Source organism: Chamaea fasciata, unplaced genomic scaffold, assembly GCF_029207755.1.
Source record: "Chamaea fasciata isolate MVZ Bird 193981 ecotype frontalis unplaced genomic scaffold, bChaFas1.0.hap1 SCAF_25, whole genome shotgun sequence".
Lineage (NCBI taxonomy): Eukaryota > Metazoa > Chordata > Aves > Passeriformes > Sylviidae > Chamaea > Chamaea fasciata.
Window position 1 is genome coordinate 3,082,142 of NW_027094110.1, and position 21,160 is coordinate 3,103,301.

At 53.4% G+C, this 21,160-nt stretch overlaps 1 protein-coding gene across 2 annotated transcripts; it reads right to left on the bottom strand.

The window, feature by feature from the left end:
- Window positions 1-800: 800 nt before the first annotated feature.
- Window positions 801-16,747, bottom strand: APOBEC2 (apolipoprotein B mRNA editing enzyme catalytic subunit 2). Of its 2 annotated transcripts, XM_066203739.1 has the most exons (6): window positions 16,659-16,747; window positions 15,074-15,282; window positions 14,194-14,332; window positions 6,046-6,203; window positions 1,739-2,286; window positions 801-1,328 (listed from the first exon to the last, which is right to left on the bottom strand). In XM_066203739.1, the coding sequence occupies exons 2-5, from the start codon at window positions 15,244-15,246 to the stop codon at window positions 1,746-1,748; spliced, it is 1,011 nt and encodes a 336-aa protein (XP_066059836.1). In that variant the 5' UTR covers window positions 15,247-15,282; window positions 16,659-16,747; the 3' UTR covers window positions 801-1,328; window positions 1,739-1,745. The 2 variants fall into 2 exon arrangements, with proteins under 2 accessions (XP_066059836.1, XP_066059835.1); XM_066203738.1 differs by lacking the exons at window positions 14,194-14,332; window positions 15,074-15,282; window positions 16,659-16,747 and adding an exon at window positions 9,357-9,475 and having other exon boundaries at window positions 806-1,328.
- Between the last annotated feature and the right edge of the window lie 4,413 nt (window positions 16,748-21,160).

The following is a 21,160-nucleotide window of genomic DNA, read 5'->3' on the forward strand; positions in this document are numbered from 1 at the left end:
GAAACTCACAGGATGGAGTTTAGGGTGGGATTTTCACGTTTCTTTGTTTGTTGCATTTGTAGACCAAGTGTTACACAAAGGTTGGTGTTTGTCACCCAAAACAAAAGTAAATTAGTACCGCCCCTGGTTCTGAGATCCATGGAAAACTGATTTGGAAGAGTTTGTTCCAGGACTGAGGAACTGCCACAGACATTTACTTTGTGTTTGGTTTCCTACCCTCCCACAATAACAAATTCTTTTTGACTTCTCTGATTCTGACTGCCCAGGAAAGTGCCAGGTGTGTTGAAGAAATATAAAAATTTGACATAAGAGTCGGGAATTTTGTAGCATGACAGGGTTCCAAATTGGATTTCCTTGAGTTACTCAGTTCTGTGGGGCTTTTTGCTGCTGCAAATCCTGTTTGTCTTTAAGATCTCCCTGTCCCTTGCCCATTTTCTGTAAACCTGTTTGGTGGGGAATTGCTGTAGCTGGGAAAAACAGCCTTGGACAAAGAGGAATTTGGAGCAATGAGCTGATCCAGAGCAGCCATTGAGGCTGCTCATGGATTCAGTCCTTCCCCATATTTGTGTCTGGGTTTTTGTTCTGGTTCCTCACTCATGGCATCCCCGTGACCTTTGTTTTACATGGAAAATGATCCTGCTCTCCAACACTTGTGTGTACTCTGGAAATTTTTTAGGCATTTAGTTCTCCCTTCCCAGCTACAAAATATTCCCTGTGTGGCTGTCCCTGGATGTCCTTGAACTCAGACTTGTCAGGTTCAATTTAGGACTCCTTGCAAGTAGAGAAGAAGGAATAAACAGCGCTTTGGCTTTTGCAGTGGCTTCCCATTTTATTTCACTTTGCTTTTCCCAGGTTTATATCCCAACATCATTGTTTGATCTCGAGTTCTTGGGCTCCATCGTGATTTGGAAGAGAGCTGTTGGCCCTGAATTAAATCACAGCTCTGACTGTTGAGGAGAACAGAGGGAGAAAATTTCTTTTTCACCTTCAATCCCTTTCTTTTCCCCTTTCTAATGCATTTATCTAACCAGTAGCTTTGTTCTAAGGTCTCTTCCCATTAAATATTCCCAGAACGTGATCCCACAGCCTGCCTGTGGATCACTGCCATCCCTTTCACCACAGCTTGGGTTTGGTTGGGGCAGGGAGGGGGAGGAACAAAAAAAACCACCCAAAAAAATCCCAAACACCAGAGGTCTGTGTTGTGTGTGTGTGTGTGTTCAGAGTCCCACAGAGGCTGGTTCTCCATCCTGTTGGAATCAAAGCTTTGGGAAGCAGGACTGTCCCAGGTGTCCAGGTCTGTCACATCTCTTCATGGATCCTTTCTCATCCTGGGGAGGGAAAAAGAGACGTCCTAGAGACTGAGAGGTGACTTGTCAGTACCCCATAGAAAAGGGAATTCTGCAACAACTGGGATTTCCTTTAATGGTGTTTTTTAGGGTTAGACTTTGGGGTGTGAGTAAAATCCCCTTCAATCTCCATTGCTCTCCCAGTTGTCCTGAACATCATCCCTGTGGGGAACAGGGAGGTGTTCCGCTGGCCCTGGAACCTTTTTATTCTTTATTCCTGGAGAAGAAGACAGAAAAGCACTAAATCCCATGGGAATGTGCTGTGGGGGGAGCCCCTGGAAGGGGCAGGGCACTGCCTGGGATTGTTAGCAACATTCCGCTGACAGTAAGAGAAACTGGAACCCAAATTAGAGAGAGGAGAGTTAATGAGTGACCCCCCCCCCCCCACTCACCCGAACCTCAGTGCAAGATCTCAGCCAGCTTCTCCTCGTAGTACTGGAAATTCTCCTGAATATCCTCCCAGGGCACGAAGGACTTGGCCTCCTCTCCTTCCTCCTGCTCCACAAAGTTCTTCCAGACATACTCAAAGTCTTGAGGCTTCATAATCCTCAGCTTGCAGCCGGCCTCCTTCATGCTCCTGAGGGCGGCCTGCATCTCGGGCTCCTCCCACATGAAGAGCCGCCCCACCATGATGGTGAGGCGCAGCCCCTTGTTCTTTCGCAGCGCCTCGACGATCCCTTGGGCGCAGGTGACGCAGGGGCTGGACGACACGTACCAGGTGACATCGTGCCGGGCCCCCGCCTGGCAGGTGGGCAGGATGGTGTTGAAAAAAGCCATCTCGGCGTGGGCGGCCGCGTGCTCGTCCTCCAGGTAGCCCCGGCTGGTGGCCGCCTCCTTGCCCTGCGTCTCCACCACGTAGCACAGGAAGGTTTTGTTCCTGCCCGAGCTGTACTCCACGTTCCTGAACTGGAATTTGAAGAAGATGGCTGGGAGGCGTTCCCTGGGGAAGGGAGGGGAGAGCAGAGAGGAGGCTCAGAGATAGATTTAGGTAAAAGTCGCTGTTGGAACTCTGGGCACCGAGAATTTCAGGCTTTCTGTGCTGACCCCAAAGCAAATACTGCTTTTGACCTGTGGCCGTGGAGAAGGCTTCCAGAATTGACTGATAGCGCTGGGATTGTGGGTGTGCAGTTTGAATAGAAGTGTGTGATATCACAGGGTGGAAAACTTAGAGTTTAAGGCTTTAGAATACAGTAATATATATAAAGCAAGATGGCAGTTTTAGGGCAGAGGCTGAGTCTTTTCACCTTCTTCTTCATGTGTCTGGGTGGGATTTTGTAATTGGGTAGAAAAATCTGCATTGTGGACCACGGGTGGTTGGTTATTGGGTTAAAAGTAAAAATAATATAGGGGTCATTTCATAGTTGGACAATTTGTTCTTTAAAGGCCTTGCAGAGAGATACAAAGCCATTTTCTACTTTGTTAGCTAGAACTCACAGCTTATGAGACTGTGACATAGATAAGAATTAATAAACATCTGAGTCCGAACACAAACGCTGTCACTGGAACATTTAATCCCAACTCTAAGAGAAAAGAAGATAAAAAAGCCGTAGGTCACGCTCTTGGATCACCCCTGTGTGGGACCATAGACAAATCACTGCATCTCCCCTTGATTTCTCTCTGTTCCAAGGTTTAGGTTATAAAATATCCAGGATCAAATCCGACCTTGCTGTGAAAATGTGGATTTCCTGCTGGAGTCCCTACTGATAACCTTCTCCTACTCTTTTAATTTATTGTCCACATCTTCCCTTCTGTGACTCCAGGATCACCTCGTGATGGAACATCTCATGGGATGGCTCTGGAGGTTTGGAAGGGAAAGGGGTGGAAAAGAGTGGGAAAAAATGCATGTGCTCCCAAGAATAGCACTTTTCCTGCTTGATATCCTGAGAACTGAGTGCTTCTTTGGCTAAGGATTCTTTAATTAACAATTTTTTTGAAGGGCAGACATGAGACACCCATTCCAGAGCGATGTCTGCAACGAGTGGTTTCGCAATAACATCAGGTTTTTAAATACATCAGAGGCACGGGGAGTTTCATCCCTGGTTTAACCCTCTGGCAGCAGAGGGGTCACAGCAGTGCCCAGGCTGACTCTGGGTTTTCATGGAACCGCTGAAGCAGCAGCAGCAGCCTGCTCCAGGATGGATTGACTGGGAGCTGCATCCAGCCCTTCCAGATGGATTTTATTGCTTTATCTCGGCGTGTGCCCGAGCTTAGCTGGGATGTTCACCTCCATTCTGCTCCCAGCCACTTGGATTCTGCATTAGTTCAATTAATAACCTTCCAATAAGGAATAGAAACTTCCATTCCAAGGCCAGGCAACACTTTCTGTGAAGAAATTCCCCCCGATGTCCTCCCCTGGCGCAATTTGAGGCCATTTCCCCTCATCCTGTTGTCTGGGTGAAGAGGCTGATCCCCACCTGGCTCCAGCCTCCTGTCGGGGGGTTGTGGAGAGTGAAAATGTTTATGGGAATCGTTTACAGACTGTTCACAGGCACTGAATTCCCCAGTATTCTCAATATAAACCCCTGCTCTGACTCTGGGCTGGGGTGGCACAGCTCACCTGAGGATAGGAAAGGTCAAAATTGAAACCTTCCCTGAAAAGCATCATTAAATGGCATTTTTTAGGGATTTCTAAATGCTCCAACCTAATTTATCAGCTTTCCCTAGGAAGCAAAGTGATAGATCATATTGAGACCAAAAAATAAATTGAAATTTTGAGGCAGAATCTTCGGTCTGGGATTGAAGTTGCTGAAATCAGGTGGGCTGGAGGAAAGAGCAGCTACCCAGTGTGACCCTGGCACTGTCACACAGGAGAGAAGAAGGAAACATCTAATGAGGGAACAAAAATGTGGATTATCTAAAAGAGTAACAAAGAATTCCTACAAGGAGCCTCATTTACACCCGGGGAAAGTGGAAATAAATGTGGCAGGAAATGCTCCCAGATTGGGATTACAGGCTGTGTTCAGCCAAAAAAAAAAAAAAAAAAAAAAAAGGGATAATATTCTTAAAGAGAATAATTGGCTTCCCAGTGATTCCTGGAAGCCAGACTCCTCCTGGAGCTGTAAACAGCAGAGTGAGAACTTGGCTGGCAGTCCTGAGATGCCCCTAATCCGAGGGCTAAAGCCGAAATGCAACATAATTGGGTTTAAGTGCTTCTTCCCTGGCTGCAGTTGTGTTTCCTCATCACTCCCATGAACTGCCTTGGTTGGCTGGGAATTCGGAAATCATGGGAAAAACCCACGTGGTGATCCCAGGCCTGATCCCCTGGTGTCCTCCTTAAAATGAAAGTTAAAAAATCCCTGGGGTCTCTGTACCTCTTTGGGGGTCCTTTAGGGATTGGGCTTCACTTCCTCACTCTCCCCTTCGCAGGGTGGGAAATCCTGTGAAATCCTGGGACACCCGTGGCATTCCAACAAAGGATTTAATTGCAGGCTGGTGCTGAGGAAGTTTTTCAGCCGTGGTTAGCACAGGGCCTTGGGCTTAGCAGGGAAGTTTGGAAATCCTCCTCAGTCCCCTCAGCATTTCTAACTGCAGGCTGAGTGCTCCAAGGCTGGAATACCCGATTTGCTCATTAAAATTCATTTTAGGACGTGTGTTAAGTGTTCAGTGGTTTCTATCTACAATTTTAGGTGCCTTAGCTCCGTTTCTGGCAGAGGGATGTTCTTTCCTTCAAAGCCACGGCAAATCATTTATTTCTATGATTATATGTGACAGAGATCACCCCAAGAAGGGATTTTTTTTTTTCACAGCAGTCACATTTTGAGAAGAAAATGGAGATTTTTTTTCCCTCCCCTGGGCAGGAATGGAACCCAATTTTGTGGCAAGGGTGCTCTCCTGCCTCACTCGTCCTGGTCGGAACAAGCAGCCAAAATTCACCTGCAGTGCCCATGGCACAGGCAGGAGGATCCCGGGGGATATTTTGGAGGCCTGAGCTTTACTTTTAAGTAGCTGGAAGAAATTTTGGGTTTGATTTATTTGCTGAGACACTCCTTTGGTGACTGATAAGGGAAATGTGAGGGGAGAGGGACTCATCCTGCTGCTCCTACAGGGAACAGACACCGAGGGTTTTCCTACTTGCAGCTGTCAATTATGGCTGAGAGTTCAGCTTCCACCAGATCCCTGTGACATCCTACTTTTCCAAAGGCCAGGCTCCCTGCTGCCCTGCTGCCTTCAAAACTGCCTCTTGTTTTGGAGCCTTTCTGCCAGTTGGGCTTTTTGGTTTCCTTATGAAAGTCAGGTTCCAGCTGTGGCCGCGGAGCTCTTGAAAATGTGAACCTTTAGGTCTCTTGAAAAACCTGTCCCTCAGGCCCATCAAGCCAATCAGCCGTGGCAGGGGTGTTTTTCCTGATCCACAGGTGGAAAAATTCTCAGACAAGAGCCATTGATCACAGCGAGGAATCAATACCCGGCTCTCATCAAAGCCAACACCTCCATCCCCATCCCGTCTGCGGGGCTGGAAGGGAACCAGCGCTGCAGAAACAGAGCTGTTGCCATAAAACAAGTGCATTTCTGTGCCTTCCTGCTGGGAGTCCGCCCTCTAAAAGTCAGCAAAACTTAAAACAAAACCCCACAATAAATCCAAACCGTTTCAGACTCTTCAGAAACGCACTGGTGGAAGATGCTGCTTGTGTTGCCCCACCTAAAAGCTGCGACGGAGCTCTCTGAACTCCCCCAATTCCGTATTTAAATCCCAACCTCTTACCCTGTCACGATCTCAAAGGGTGGCAGGTCCTCCCTCTTCACCTTCTTCTTCTTCCCCTCGCCCTCCTCGGCGTTGTCGGGCTCCCCGTTCTGGGCGTTGCTGGGCTCCTCCTGCTTCTCTGCCATCTTCCCCGGGACGCTGGGGCCGAGCCGTGGCCACTGGCAGAGAGAAAGAACAATTTCTGAGAGCTCTGGGAGCCGAGAGAGGAGGGAGAACGGAGCTGGGAGTTCCTGCCCCAGGCACAGTTGTCAGGGACTAAATATGGAACAAAGCAGCGGCGGCAGGGGCTGGACGGCGTTGGGTGACCCGGGCCTCTCGGGTGTCACCTCCTGCCCCTGCTCCCTCCAGCTCCTTGCAGCAGTCCCTCTTGCTCCCCTTTTAATTTCAAACCGGGTGACAACCTCTCGGTGGGCGGGATGAGCCCTTAATTTTCCCCGATGGAAAATCCTGGAAGCTCAGGCGTGTATTTATCCCCTGGGCTGGCACGGGGCACATCCCTGCTCTCACAGCCTCCTCTGCCAGGGGATTCCACGGCTGACCTTGAAGGACCAGCACAGGCTGGCCTGGCTCAGGCAAGAGGTGAAGGGGTCGTGGCCGTTCTGCTGGAAAATCCCTGGATTTGGTGGGTTTGGCTTCCTGGATCACCCAGAGCATCCCAGCAGGAGACCTGTGGTTCATCCCACCCTGCTCATGCAGGACTCAGGAGGAAATCTCCTCGTTGGAGCTGTAAATCCAAGCCAGAACCTTCTCCCAAATATTTGAAAGTGCAGCTGGAATTCCCAGTGGGCAGCAGTGCTGCTTCTCCCATTGTTCTGCATTTTCCTCCCCGTTGCTGGAGTGTCCCATAAGTTCCCAGTGCACTGGGACATATCTGGGCTTGGAGGGGTTTTCCCTCTCTTTTTTGTTCCTTTCAGGATTGTATGAAACTATCCCAGCATCTCACTCTCAATTTCAATCATCTAGAGTTTGTATCCTGCCTGAGCCGAGTTTAATAAAAACCTGGGTGAGGTTCTCCCAGGAACCAATCCTGGTCATTCCATGGGGCAAAGGAAGTGGGAACAGTGTGGCTGGGCAGGATTTGGGGATCAAAGCACACTGGAAATCAAACCTCCAGTACTGTGGGCTCTGCACTTAGCTCAGAACCCACCGGCAGCAAACTTTGGGTGAATGTGGAATATTCAGCTGTATTTGATGGAGTATTCAGTCAGTATTAGTGGAAAAAAACCCCTGCTCTTAGTTTGAGGAGGAGAAGAGGTATTCCATAAAAATCAAATCAGTGGGAATATCTGCTTTGGAGCCAGCTCAGCCTTTGTGATCCAGTTAAACCCAGCTCTTGGGATGAGGCTGCACCACCACAAAGCGATATAAATCCGCACCATCGGGCAGGTCATTTATTATCAGGGAAAATTAATAACAAATTATCGCAGATAATTAATTCTGGCTGCTCTTCCCAGCCCCCCTTGCCATCACCCTGCCTTGCTGTGCTGGATATCCTTTGGAGCTGTTCCCCAGTGCCGCCATGGATGCAGATTTTGGGGACAGAGCACCCCTTTGATGAGTTGTTGTTTAGGTGGTGTTGTTTAGGTGACAGAGAGCTGGCAGTGGTGACAGCCCAACCAGGGATTTGACAGATTCCAAGACATCCTATCCATGGAACATATATCTTCCACGGTGCAGGATTTTATTTATTTTTAAGCCTAAAATACTTTCCTGCGGGACAGGGGTGGTGTTTTGCCTCCTGTGTGGTGACAACGCTCAAATTCCACCTCCCCTGTCCAATTACTGTCACCTCTGACATTTCAGGGGCTGCTCTTGGGGTGGGAATCCTCTCCCAATGACTGACAGCTCATTTCCTCCTAATCCTCCTATTTTCACGCAGCCTCCCAGCCCCTCTGGCCTACTCTGCTTTATTTTTGGAAGCTCTTCATGGCTGGGGTCCCAGTTTTGCTGCAGCTTTAGGCTGGCCCCTGCGAGGGCCGAGCTCTAATCTAATCTGGGGAATGTGGCAGCGAGGCTCCCCCAGCTGCTGCCCGGCTCCTTCTAGGGCAGTGCCTGGAACAGCCACGATCCTCCCTCCACTGCAGCCAAAAATATAAAAGGGCACCACGGAGCTGCTGCGGCGGGGCTGGGGGTGGGTGAGGGCTCTGGTGGCTTTGGGGGCTGTTTGTGACCCCCAAACGTGTCCCCAGGGGCTCAGGAGGGGCCTCCCGGCAGCACCCAGGGGACCCCAAATTGTGCACCTGCCAGCCAGAGTTTGTATTGATGTTCCCCTCCAGCTGCCCCTGTCCCCAGTGATTTCATCTTTTATCCAGTTGGCTCTGAATTTGTTCATAAAATCCCAGGATCGCGGCGTTGGAAAATCCCTCCAGGATCATCGAGTCCAAGATGTTCCCAATGCCCACCCTGAGCACTCAGTGCCACCCCCAGGTGACACCTCCAGGACTCCAAACCTCCCTGGGCACTTCCAAGGCCTGGCCGTCCTTTCCATGAGGAAACTCCTGCTGGAATTCCAACCTGAGCCTCCCCCGGCCCAGCCTGAGGCCGTTCCCTCTCCTCCTGTCCCTGTTCCCTGGGATGAGATCCCAAATCCCCCCCGGCTGTCCCCTCCTGGCAGGGAGTTGTGCAGAGCCAGAAATTCCCCCTGAGCTCCTGTTCTCCAGGCTGAGCCCCTTCCCAGCTCCCACGGGATCCTCCAGCCCCTTCCCAGCTCCCTCGGGATCCTCCAGCCCCTTCCCAGCTCCCTCGGGATCCTCCAGACCCTTCCCCACTCAGGGGACACAGGGGACACACAGGGCAGGGCTCAGGGACAGCGTGTGCTGGCAGAAGCTTCCAGGCTTCGCTGGAGTTTTGGATATTGAGGATCCTGCATCCCTCCCAGCCCAGAGAGGCTTTCCCAGTGACTTTAGAGGCGCCTCCGATGGTTTTTATCCCCGAACAGGGCTCTCTGCTGTGTCCCCCGCCCCTCTCCCGGCAGCAGGAATTCCCGGGGTTAACCTGGCTCTTCCCTCTCCCCATCACCCACAGCCGCCTGCCGCAGGCCGTGCCAGGAGCACGGAGCTTTTATGGCACCGTGGGGCCCGAGGAACATTTCGGGCTGGATGCGAGAGTGACATGAGAGCCTGGCCCGGTGAGTCACGGCTCAGCCGCGCTCTAATGCCGAGGGGACAGCTGGTGGCACTAACAAACGTCTCCCTGGAGACATTGTCTGGCAGCCGGCCCCCGCCGGCTTTTTCCAGCTGTAACCACGGGACAAATAAATAAACAAACACCGACAGCTTCCCTTCCTTCCTCCCTTCCTTCGGGGTTCTCACCTGTCCTCTCCTGCTGCCTCAGGTCCAGGGAGGTTTCAAGGAGGGCTGGAGCCCCTCCTGTGCCGCGGGGTTGAGCCGGGCAGTGCCCAAAATCCTGGTGAGAGATGCTCCGGCTGTGCTGAGCCCCAGGTGAGGGATGTTCTCACCTCTGTACCTGCCTCATCCTCCCTGCCCAACCCTCGCTGGCTCTCCATTCCCGGCCTGGCACACGAGGAGCCTTGGCAGGCGCTGCTGCCTCCCCAATTAATTCCAAGCCCAAGTGGGAGTTAATGACAGCTCCCAGCAGGGCTGGAGCTCCTGCTGCAGCTTCCTGCGAGTAGATCTGGGGGAAAGAGAGCCCCAGCCCTGCTGTAGCTGCTCCAAGCACAGGAATTCCTCTCCTGCAGCACCCGGAGCCGGGGCAGGGCCTGGCGGAGCCCTGTGTCACCTGCAGGGAGGTGACAAACCCTGGCTGGCACCTCGGTGGGTGCTTTGAACACGGCTGCAGGCAGCAGCAGAGCAGGGAAAGCTCTGTCCTGCTGCAGCCAGGGTGCTGGGGCAGCTGTGAGTTAGGGGGTAAGAGAGGGAAAGGAAAAAGGGGGGAAAGGAAAAAAGGGGAGAGGGAAAAAAAGGCGAAAGGGAAAAGAAAAGGGGAAGGGAAGGGGAGTTGGTTGTGCACAAATCCTGTGGCTGCAGCAGCCAGGGAGCGACTGCTGGGCCCGAGGGGCATTGTCAGTTTAATGGCAAATTCCTCCATCTCCTGAAGAGGGTGTCTGGGGTTTGGAGTTTGGAGTGAGGGACATCCCTGGAGAGGTGGCTCTGGGCTCCGGGTGCCACAGCCCCTGGAGCCATCAGGGCACATCCCTGGGCTGGGACACTGTGCCCATTCCAAAGGGAAATCTGGGCTTGGGGCGGGACAAACACGAGCTCGGACAGGGCTTGGACCCACCTGGGCCACTGGGAGGTGTCCCTGACCTCGCAGAGGGTGGGATGGGATAATCCTTAAGTTCCCTTCCATCCCAAACCATTCCAGAATTCCAGGATCCTGGAAAACCAAGGCTGGTTTGGGGCTGTGCTGCACAGCCTGGGCAAGAAACCCTCCGGATGACTTTGAAATGTCATTAAAGTTATTTTTATGCAAGGGGGTTCAGTGTATCTGTTTGAACAGCAAATGCACCAAACGATGCTTTAAATATTAATACAGGAGGGTGTCTCACTGAATTTAATTTTCCCAATTGATTTCAGGCTGCTCTGGATAGGACAGGGAGGAGTATTTGCTATTTTTGCTGCCTGTGAGAAAAGGCAGGAGGCAAAGAAAAGCTCCTTCTGCACTTAGAGGTTGGCTTGGGAGGAGGAGAAACTGGAAGGGAAACAACAACAAGGCAGCCAGTCCCAGCAGCTGGGAAAATGGGGAGGGCAAACAGAGAGAGAAAAAAAAATCTATTAATCCTAATTTCAGATTTTCCTTTGCCTGCAGGAAAAAAAAAAAAAAGTGGGAAGAGGAAATAGACCCAATTTATGAAAGCTGATCAAATATGCATTCATCTATTTAATTGGAAATGTTATTAAAGAGTTGCAGGTATGAGCTGGATCTAGAGCCGCCAATTTAAATGTGATTTAAATAATTCTCTCCCCTTTCCAAAAGGAGATAAGGATTTCCTTTAATCCTTCCTGGCCTCTCTGCGTGGCCCTGCTCATCCCTGTTCCCTCAGGAGAGGATGGGCAGAGCCAAAATCAGCCTGAACCCCCAAATCAGCCAGACCCCACCTTGGTTTGAGGGAGAGATAATTTACATTTGCCTGTCCTTTGGCATGAGGGAGACACAGGAGCTGTAAATAATTGCAGTGTTATTACAGAAAAGGAAGCCCTGAAGTGTTATAGGATTTCTTTCTTTATTTCTTTTCATTTTTTTCAGCAGCTTTTGATGTCCCCAGCGCTGCTGGCAGGGCTTTGTGGGGCTGCTCCAGAGCCTTTTCCTGCAGCTTTTCCTTGGAACAGCACAGCCCAGGGCTGGCAGCTGCCCTGGGGAGAGAAGTCCCGAGCCAGGGGGGAAAAATAACGGATCAAAAATGACAGAACCACCAAACTGTAGGAGGAACAACGAATTCCAGCTGCTCTCAGCTCCCGTTTCTCAGCTGCGCTGAGCCCCCAGCTCTGCCCAGGCTGCATCCAGGAACATTCAGCATCCCCCCAAATCCAGCTGGATTCCCAGAGCCAGGAATTGTCCTGCTCACCCCAGAGCTGGGCTGGTGGGACTGAGGAGCTCGTCACCCCAAGGGAAGGTGTCCCTGGGGACCTTTTGGGTTCCAAACCCACCCGGGCCATGCGCTCCCAGCCTGCCCCGGGAATGAACCCACCTGTGGGGCCTTCCCAAATCCCTTCCCTCGATCCCTTGAGCTTTTGGGAACCTCACCCCAAACCAGTGCAGCGAGAGTAACTCAGATTTATTTATTTATTCTCCAAAAAACACGAACGGCTTGTTTGATTCGAAGCAAACACAATTTATGTTACAGCCCCAGCTGAGCCCTCCCACGCCCAATTACAACCCCAATTACAACCCAAATTAATTACAGCCCCTATTACAGCCAGTGCCAGGAAGAAGATCCACGTGCCCCTTCTCTTTCCATTTAGTGCTTTTAGCAATTAAAAATAACGTAAATTCTGTCTGGAGACTCCGGAGCTCAGGTTTCCAGGAAAAGGGACAGACCAGGATGAGTCCGTGCACCCCTTGTGTTTGACTCCTTCCCGTTCCTTTGGAATTCTCATCATTTTAACCTTTCCTGATTAATAACGGCATGGAAATGCTCCAGGATCAGGCACTTGCACTGCACCTGACAGCTTCTGCGCGGAGATTTTTTGCCAATTATATCATTAATTACAGCCTTCGAGGCACTGGGAGCAGGCTCACAAATATTACACGCTCTCGTGCGTCTGCACTTGAAAAAAGAACAAAATTAAGAGTTTTCTTCAAAGGCAACTGGTGTGGGTTTTTCAGCTCTGCTGAGGAATGGCACACCGAGGTGGGAGAGAGGAATTTCCTCCTGGGAGAAGCAGGGAGGGGAAGGAGTGGGGCGCTCCCCAAACATGGGGCAGAGCCCAATCTCCATCCACCAGCAGAACAAGACCCATCCCTGCTGGCAGATAAAGAGCTAAAGCACAAACCAGGGCGTACAGGAACACGAAGCAACAGAACAAAGAGAAAGAAAAAAAAAAGAGTCATTTATTTTTAAAAAATCAAGTAATTTCTTTTAAAAATCCAAGTAATTAAAAAAAATCAAGTAATTTCTTTTAAAAAATCAAGTAATTATTTTTAAAAAAATTTAAAACCCCAAGTAATTTCTTTTTAAAAATCCATTTATTTAAAAAAAAAAAATCAAGTAAATTCTTAAAAGATGGGTGTGCAGAGGTGAAGGCCATTTTGGTTTGGTCCCAGCAGAGGAGATGGGATTGGCCACGCGTGTGACCACGCTCTGCCCTCGGGGGGATGGTGGCAGCGGTGAGGAGTGCCCAGGGTTCCCAGCCCGAATTATTCCAGCTCATTTGGAATCTGACCTGGTGGCACTGAGGCCAGCGAACAGCTGGAGCCCCCAAACCTGCTGGAGAAAACCCTGTTTAAAGAGGGAACGCTGCAAACCTCTCACAACAGAGGCGGGAGGAGGAAGAGGACGAAGAAGAGGCAAATCCCAAAACGAACCCCCCAAATTATTACACCTTTGTTTCACCTCGGGGCGCTTTAGCCGCACGAAATCCCTGGGTTTAGTCTCTCTTGTGCTCGGGGTTGTCCTTCCAGATGCGGATGGTGAGGCAGGTGGCCATGGCCAGCCAGCCCAGGTAGGGCAGCAGCAGCAGCGCCGCCACCCTGTTGATGCGGTACCAGGAGCACAGCGTGCTCACGGCCAGCCCGTCCAGGAGCAGGATATCGATCAGCGCCTGCGGCACACACAGCTCGGTCATTCCCGGCCCGGGAGGGCGGCACGGCCCCGCGCTGCGCTGCCAAAAGATCCCGGTACGGGCGGGGAGCTGGGCCGGGGATGGGGGTGTTGGCACCGGGGCCACCCCGACCCCCAGGACGTTGTTCCTGCGACATCTGAGTGTGTCACACCCCGAGCTGACACTAATTAATGTGTTCTTTTCTCATTACTGAATCCCTGCTCGTGGAGAGTGCCTCTGCTGACACACAACCTGCTCCTCCTGCCCGTGGTCACTGATTGAACTCTGCGACAGCCAAAATATCCCGGTACAGCTGGAGAGCTGGGGCAGGGATGGGGGTGTCCGCGCTGGAGCCGCCCCAACCCCCAGGACGTTGTCCCTGCGACATCTGAGTGTGTCACACCCCGAGCTGACACTAATTAATGCGCTCTTTGCTCCTAATCGAATCCCTGCTCATGGCGAGTGTCCCCTTTGCTGACACAGAGCCTGCTCCTGCCCGTGACCACTGAACAAACTCTCCATCGGCCCCTTTCACCCCCAGAGTGCCAAAACCCAGGTGGGAACGCGGATCCCGGTCCGTGCCTGTGTCCCCTGAGCAGAGCCGGCTGGCCCAGCGCGGGTGTGGCAGCGCCCCAGCCCCGCCCTGGCTGTGCCCGATAAGCCCCCGGGAGCCGCTCACCCCCTCAGGGATGCGACAGCGCTGTTGTCACCCAGGGTGTGACCCCACAAAGGGCTTTATCTCCCAGCGCGGACCCTTAACTGGGGGGTGCAGCCCCGGCACTGCCCAGCCGCGGCTCCCCCACCCCGGCTATCGGAGCGGGGCGAGGCTGCGGGGGGGGCTGATACCATCGTGTGTGTGCAGCGGGGCTCAAACCCCCTGCACGGCCCCAAAGCGCACCCAAAACCGGCAGGGAAGCCCCATTGTTACCATGTTGAGGTTGCGGGCACCGAAGAACAGGGGGGGCCATGCCCAGTTGAGCACCAGCTGGGCCCCGTAGAGCCCCAGGGGCACGATGGCTTTGCTGCCGCAGCCGCCCAGGTCGTTCCACACCAGGTAGGAGGCGTAGCTGGGAGGAAGGACACGAGTTTAGTGCCCGCACCCACCCTCGGGAGGCGCAGGGTCTCTCCTGCAGGAATGTTTTCCCCATCAGGGAGGTTTGCACCACAGCAGGATCCTTTGGAATCCCTGTTGTTTAAAAACTTTTAACCTTTCCTGGTTGATAACGGCATGGAAATGCTCCAGGATGAGGCACTCGCACTGCACCTGACAGATTCTGCACGGGGCTTTTTGACAATTACATCATTAATTACAACCTTCAACTGGGAGCAGGCTCACAAATTTTACGTACTCTCATGTCTCCGCACTTGAAAAAAAACCAACAATTTTTTTCTCGGCGCAGCCCAGGCACCGAGCTGCTCTCTGGGAGCAGGGACAGGGCCAAGGAAACAGCGCTGGGGAGGGTTAGGTTGGATTTTGGGAAAGGTTTTTCCCCCAGGGAATCGGCACAGCCACAGGACTGGCTTGGAGCGTTTGGACAGCGCTCCCAGGGATGCCCAGGGTGGATTTTGGGGCGTCTCTGCAGGGCCAGGAGCAGGACTGGATGATCCCCTTCCAGCTCGGGCTATTCCTTGATTCTATGTCCCAAACCTCCCCTGTCCCACACCTGAGTAACTCCTGCCCCCTGCCCGGTGCCAGGGCTGGCTGTGTCCCTGCCAGCACCGTGCTAGGCTCACCCCTGGCTGCTTTGGGACCCCCCAAAGGCCGGGGCAGAGCCTGGCGGGGCGGCAGCGGCGCTCCCAGCACTCACCCCATGCCCGTGTACAGCATGGTCCAGGCCACCGGGAACACTCTGCGGGACGGGCACCAGGAAGGTTTTTTCAGCTTCTCGTACCACTCTGGGATTTCCTTCCGGTTGAGGAACCAGCCCAGGAATCCTCCGACGTGGGGCAGGACGGTGAAACCCACGGTGTAAGCCCACATCCTCCCTCAGGGGCTTGAAATCGCTTTTTTCCTGCTCTAAGTTAAAAAAAAAAAATAAAAATCACAGCATCACTTTTAAAGTTTTTTTTTTTTCCCTACTTCCATCCTCTGACTCCGTGCTCCGCTTCAGTCCATGTTGCGCTGCAGCCCCTAAGGCAGACGGAAAGGGTTTAATGTGTTCAGCCCCCTCTGCCCCTCTCTGAAATGGGGATTATTCCTGCCTGGGACGCTCTTCCCCCCTGATTTTCCCACTCTTTTCCAGCTCCCTGCAATATTCCTGCGAGGTGGGAGGATGGTGAGGGCTGTCCCCATCCCCTGCCCCTGGGGCTGGCGGGCTCTGAGCTGCCTCCTGGAGCTGCTCCCCCTCCTCTGCTGCCCTGAGGATGAAACCCCAAACTCCATTCAGGCTTCCCCATGGTTTTTTACCGTGGATTTCTATTTTAATTTCTATTTTCAAAGAGGTCTGTGACGGAAAAAATCCTTCCAGCAGCTTGAAGTGCCCCAGGAACCCCCAGCAGAGAGGACTCTCACCTGTGCAAGAGGGGAGCTGAGGCTCAGGGAGAGGTCCTGAATTTGTTCGCGGATTTCCTTTCGTATAAAACCAAAGGAAAATTGCTTTAATAATAAAAATGTTCCCCCACGATGCAGGGTAACACCGGGACACATCCGGAATTCAGTGTCCGTCCTGCGTCTTCCCCTGCAGAGCTCCGAACCTGCCACTCTTCCCTCCTCCCCGAATTCCCCTTCCCTCCGGATCCATCCGGGAATGAAAGCCCGATTAACATTCGGCAGGAAGGCCAGGCAGGAGCGCAGTTCTGAGCTGTCAGCACCAGCACAAAATGCACCTGGGGAGGTTTGGGATTCAGGAATGCAGGAGGAGCGGAGCGGGCACGGAGCAGTCCCCGAGCCAGGGAAATGTCCCGGAGCGCTGCCCAGGGAAAGCGGGAATAGAGGATGGGACCGACCCGAACAGGCTCTGCTTGGGATTGCAGTTAGCAATTAACACTCCGCCGCACGCTCGGCTAATTGTTATTGTTGTCACCGCACCACGACGTGTTTGGGAACGCGGCGGGAGCCGATTCCCACCTCAGCAAGGAACAAACACCCCGGACACCACCTGGACCAACAATTCCTTCACCTGGCGATTCACGGCGCTCTCAAAGCACCCACAGAACCGGGAAACAAACGAAACAATTTATGGCCCTCTCAAAGCACCCACAAAACCGGGGAAACTGAGACAAATTCGAATTCTGCTTCAAAGGCAACCCAGCCCCGCCGAGTTCTGCTTCCCACACGCACGGCAGGAGCGGAACGTGGGAAAATCGCATTTCCCCCGGTTCCTTTGCGGCTGCAGAAGTGAAGGAGGGTTGAAAAACCTCCTTTTGCCGCCTCCGGGGCTGCCTGAGCCTTACCTGGGTCAGCGCCTCGCTCCGCCTGGCCGAGGGAAGGGTTGGGACATCCAGGGCGACCGGCGAGCCCCGAGTGCCGCCCTTGGCACCCGGGTTTTACCCAAATAGCCCCAAACTGGGCGGTGCGGGGGCGCCGGATCAGATTAAACCCGGAGCTGCCGCTGGGGACAATCGCCCCGAGCTCGGGGTGGCGGAGCCCTGGGGACAATCGCTGGGAATTCGGGGTGCTGGAGTCCAGGGACAATCGCTGGGAATTTGGGATGGTGGAGCCCTGGGACAGTCACCGGGAATTTGGGGTGCTGCAGTCCTGGGGACCATCTCTGAGAATTTGGGATGCTGGGGCCCAGGGACAATCACCAGGAATTTGGGATGGCAGAGCCCTGGGACAATCCCCGGGAGTTTGGGGTGCTGGAGCCTGGGTACAACCATCAGGAAATTGGAGTGCTCGAGCTTGGGGACAATCACTGGGAATTTGGGGTGCTGGAGTCCTGGGTACAACCATCAGGAAATTGGAGTGCTCGAGCTTGGGGACAACCACTGGGAATTTGGGGTGCTGGAGTCCTGGGACAATTGCTGGGAATTTTGGATGGTGGAGCCCTGGGACAATCACCAGGAATTTGGGGTGCTGGGGCCCTGGGACAATCTCCCAGAATTTGGGATGCCACTGTTGCCTTCAAGGGATGTCACTGTCACACTCACAGGGTGTCCCTGCAACACTCATGGGATATCCCTGTCACACCCACAGGGTGTCCCTGTCACACTCAGAGGTGTCCTTGTAACACTCATGGAATATCACTGCCACAATTACGGGGTGTCCCTGCCACGCTCCTGGCCTGTCCCACCCTCCCCGTGCCCCCAGGTGCTCATTAACACCCCAGTAATTAACCAGGTGTTTCCCAGGGCCACCCGTGAGGCCCTTTGGCCCAAATCCCCCGGCAGGTGACACGAAGCTGCTCCTCGGGCGTGTGGAATGGCAGAGGGAAAAGCCAGAAATCAATTTCCATTAGGGAGCTGTCTGCCAGGGCTGGCAAAATGAAACACTAATTCCCAGCAGTTCTGGATCATTACCTGGATTTCATGGAGGCAGGAGCAGGGCTGGCTCCTCACACGCTGCGATTTTGCTGCTGCAACAGGAATCAGGAAAATCTCTTTTACTGCGCTCCCAAGGAAATGATTTTTTTTTTTTTTTTTTATTTTTTTTTTGGTGGGATGAGAAAAAAGGGGGAAAAAAAACCACTGTAAAAAGCCAGATTTTCAGCCAGCCTGGATCCTGCCCTGCCAGGGGCTGCTCCAGTGGAATTCCCACTTCCAGTGACAGATGCAGCGCTCGTTAATCACGCCCCGGCCACCTGCATCTTCTCCCCGAGCCTGTTGCTATTTGCGACTGGAAATTTGTGTCATGGAATGATGCGGCTCCTAAAAGAGCCCGAATGGTTTCCATCGGAGTCAGGCCCCGCTGTGCTGCAGAGCTCAGCCCCTGCTGCCTCCACCAGCCCGCGGCAGCTCTGGCAAAAAGCACCAAATTCGATCATTTTCAGCTGGAGGTTTTTGTCCCCCTGCGCACCAGCCCAGTCCCGTGGTCACTGGATGGATTGGCAGGAGCGTGCCCACGCTGGTTTGGGATTTAATGTGCTGGGAGAATGAGGAGCTGAGGGTCAGATCCCGAGGATCTGTGAATCTGCGACGCTGGGAATGCTGCTGGTGATGGGGGAATAGAAAATGGGAAGAGGGAAAAAAATACCAGGGGCAGTTCCAGCCCTAAAAGTTGTGTGTTTCCTGAACTTTAGGACAAAGAAAGGGATCAGGGAGTCATGGGTGGGAAAGGACCTTAAGGCTCACCCAGTGCCACCCCCTGCCACGGGCAGAGACACGTTCCATTGTCCCAGGCTGCTCCAAGCCTGGTCCAGCCTGACCTTGGACACTTCCAGGGATCCAGAGGCAGCCCCACTCCCCTGGGCACCCTGTGCCAGGGCCTCCCCACCCTCCCAGGGAACAATTCCATCCCGATTCATTCACAGGGAGACCAGAGGTGAGAACAAACGGGCTGAGATTTGCCCCAGGTGGCTCCCAGCAGTTCCCATTCCCTCCTGGGCACGGGGCTGTGGGACCTGGCTGGCCTGGAGCCAGGAGGAGCCTCTCTCTGTCCTGGTGTTTATTGGGTGGTGATGGAGCTGAAATTCGGCAGGAGACAGCGAGAGGGAGGCAGAAAGAGCAGGATCAGGTTTGGGAAGTCTTTGGGGGCACCGCCACTGCTGGAGCCAGCCTGGATTTAGCTGTGGCATGAATCCATCCACGGGCACCCCAAGGGATGTGTGTTGTGCCTTTGGCTCCCTCCTGCCCTGCTGGAGGATGGAACAGCCCTGGGAATGCTCTGGAAAGGTTTCCTCCAGCCCAGCCCTGCCTTTCCCCCTCTTCCCACAGATTTACACCTCGATATTTCTGTGCTGGATCATTTGTCAGCAGCCCAGGCTGAGCTGAGGCTGCTCTGCAGTGGAACCTGCATGTCCCCCTTCCATGTCCTTCCCACAGCTCAGGAAAGAGCAGGATCAGGTTTGGGAAGTCTTTGGGGGCACCGCCACTGCTGGAGCCAGCCTGGATTTAGCTGTGGCATGAATCCATCCACGGGCACCCCAAGGGATGTGTGTTGTGCCCTTGGGGTTCGTCCTGCCCTGGGCACGTGCTGGAGGATGGAGCAGCCCTGGGAATGCTCTGGAAAGGCTCCCTCCAGCCCAGCCCAGCCTTTCCTCACTTCCCACAGGTTTTCTCCTCGATATTTCTGTGTTGAATCACTTCTCAGTCACCCAGGCTGAGCTGAGGCTGCTCTGCAGTGGAACCTGCATGTCCCCCTCCCATGTCCATCCCAAGGATCAGGAAAGAGCAGGATCAGGTTTGGGAAGTCTTTGGTGGCACCATCGGATTTGGGAGCCAGTCTGGATTTACCTGTGGCACGAATCCATCCACGGGCACCCCAAGGGATGTGTTTTGTGCCCTCAGCCTCCCTCCTGCCCTGAACACATGCTGGACCAGGGAGCAGCCCTGGGAATGCTCTGGAAAGGTTTCCTCCAGCCCAGCCCTGCCTTTCCCCTCTCCCCACGGATTTACACCTCGATATTTCTGTGTCAGATCACAGTAACCCAGGCTGAGCTGAGGCTGCTCTGCAGCGGAGCCGTGTCCATCCGAGGCTCGGGACACTCGGGATTTGGGAGCCGGGGCTGAGCTGCATCCCAGCATCATCCGCCGGGCCGGGTTACACAACGCTGTTTGTTTCCTCTCCTTAGCAACCCCCGCACGTCGTCCCCGGAGGTGCTCGCTCCGTGCAAGATTAATTGCTCAAATAGAAAGGCCCTGTTAACCTGAATATATTATTGAAAAGCAGCATATTTCAATCCGCCCTAGATTTGAAAATAGAGATGCCGGGTCAGCTCTCGGCATAAATCTGCAGAGCTCCTGGAAGGCGGCGGAGCTTCCCTGATTTACAGCGGCAATAAAGGAGGCCCGGGCCGGCTGCCGGGGTGGGGACTCGCCTGGCTGCCAGCAAGGACGTGGCAGGGGACAGGCAGGACCCTCGTGGACGCCGCTGTGACCTGCCAGCCCCGACACTGCGGCACGGAAGTACATTTCCTTGTGCTGTACTGGAAAAAAAAAAAAAACCCCAAAACAAAACCACACCAAAAAACCCCAAACCAAAACAAAAAACCCAAAACAAAAACAAAACCCCAAACAAACAAACAAAAAACCCCAACAAAAACCCAAACCCAAACAAACATAAAACCACAACAAAAACCCAACAAAACCAAAACCCCACAAACACCCCCCCCCCCCCCAAAACCCAAAAACAAACCGAAAGCACCACCTTACTTTTATTTTTTTATGTCTTTTTTTTTTTTTTTTGGGGGGGGGGGGGGTGATGCAGACATAAAAATCCTAGATCACATGAAGGGATGCAGGAATTTCCAGTCGGGATTTTTCCATGTGGGCTGGGCTGGAGCCCCCACAGCCCTTCAGACTGGATGTGGGATGAGCGGGAGGCCGGATTTCCCCGCTCGAGGGAATTTTTTAAACGGATCGTGTTTGGGGCTGAGAGTTCAGTTTTGGTGCGTTCTGAAACCCTGAAACCTAAGGGACGGGCTGGGTTTGGGGTGCACAGGGCCTGGAAAAGGATGGAAGGGGGATGGAAAAGGGGGAATGGAAACGGGGGGACGGAAAATTAGGGATGGCAAGGGAGGGATGGAAAATTTGGGATGGAAAAGGGGGATGGAAGCGGTTTCAGGGGACAAAATGGGGCTGGAGAGGGCTGGAAGGGACTGGAGAGGACAGACAGGGACAGAAAGAGACTGGAGAGGACAGAGAAGGGCTGCAGGGGACAGAAAGGGACCGGCAGGAGCTGCCTGGTGTGATAACACCAGCCCGGGGCTCGCCCTTACCCGCCCGCAGGAGCCGCCCCTGCAGCCACAGGAGCGAATTCCAACGGCCCCGGCTCCGCTCCTGCCCCTGGCACAGCCGGG

What these genes read in the sequence shown, in the direction of transcription:
- APOBEC2 (XM_066203739.1), bottom strand. Translation starts at nt 15,246, where the DNA reads ATGTGGGCTTACACCGTGGGTTTCACCGTCCTGCCCCACGTCGGAGGA. An exon ending in GTGCCCGCAACCTCAACATG is followed by an intron (nt 6,204 to 14,193) that starts GTAACAATGGGG and finishes TCTCTCTGCCAG; the next exon opens with TGGCCACGGCTCGGCCCCAG. An exon ending in CCCTTTGAGATCGTGACAGG is followed by an intron (nt 2,287 to 6,045) that starts GTAAGAGGTTGG and finishes TCCCTTCCCCAG; the next exon opens with GGAACGCCTCCCAGCCATCT.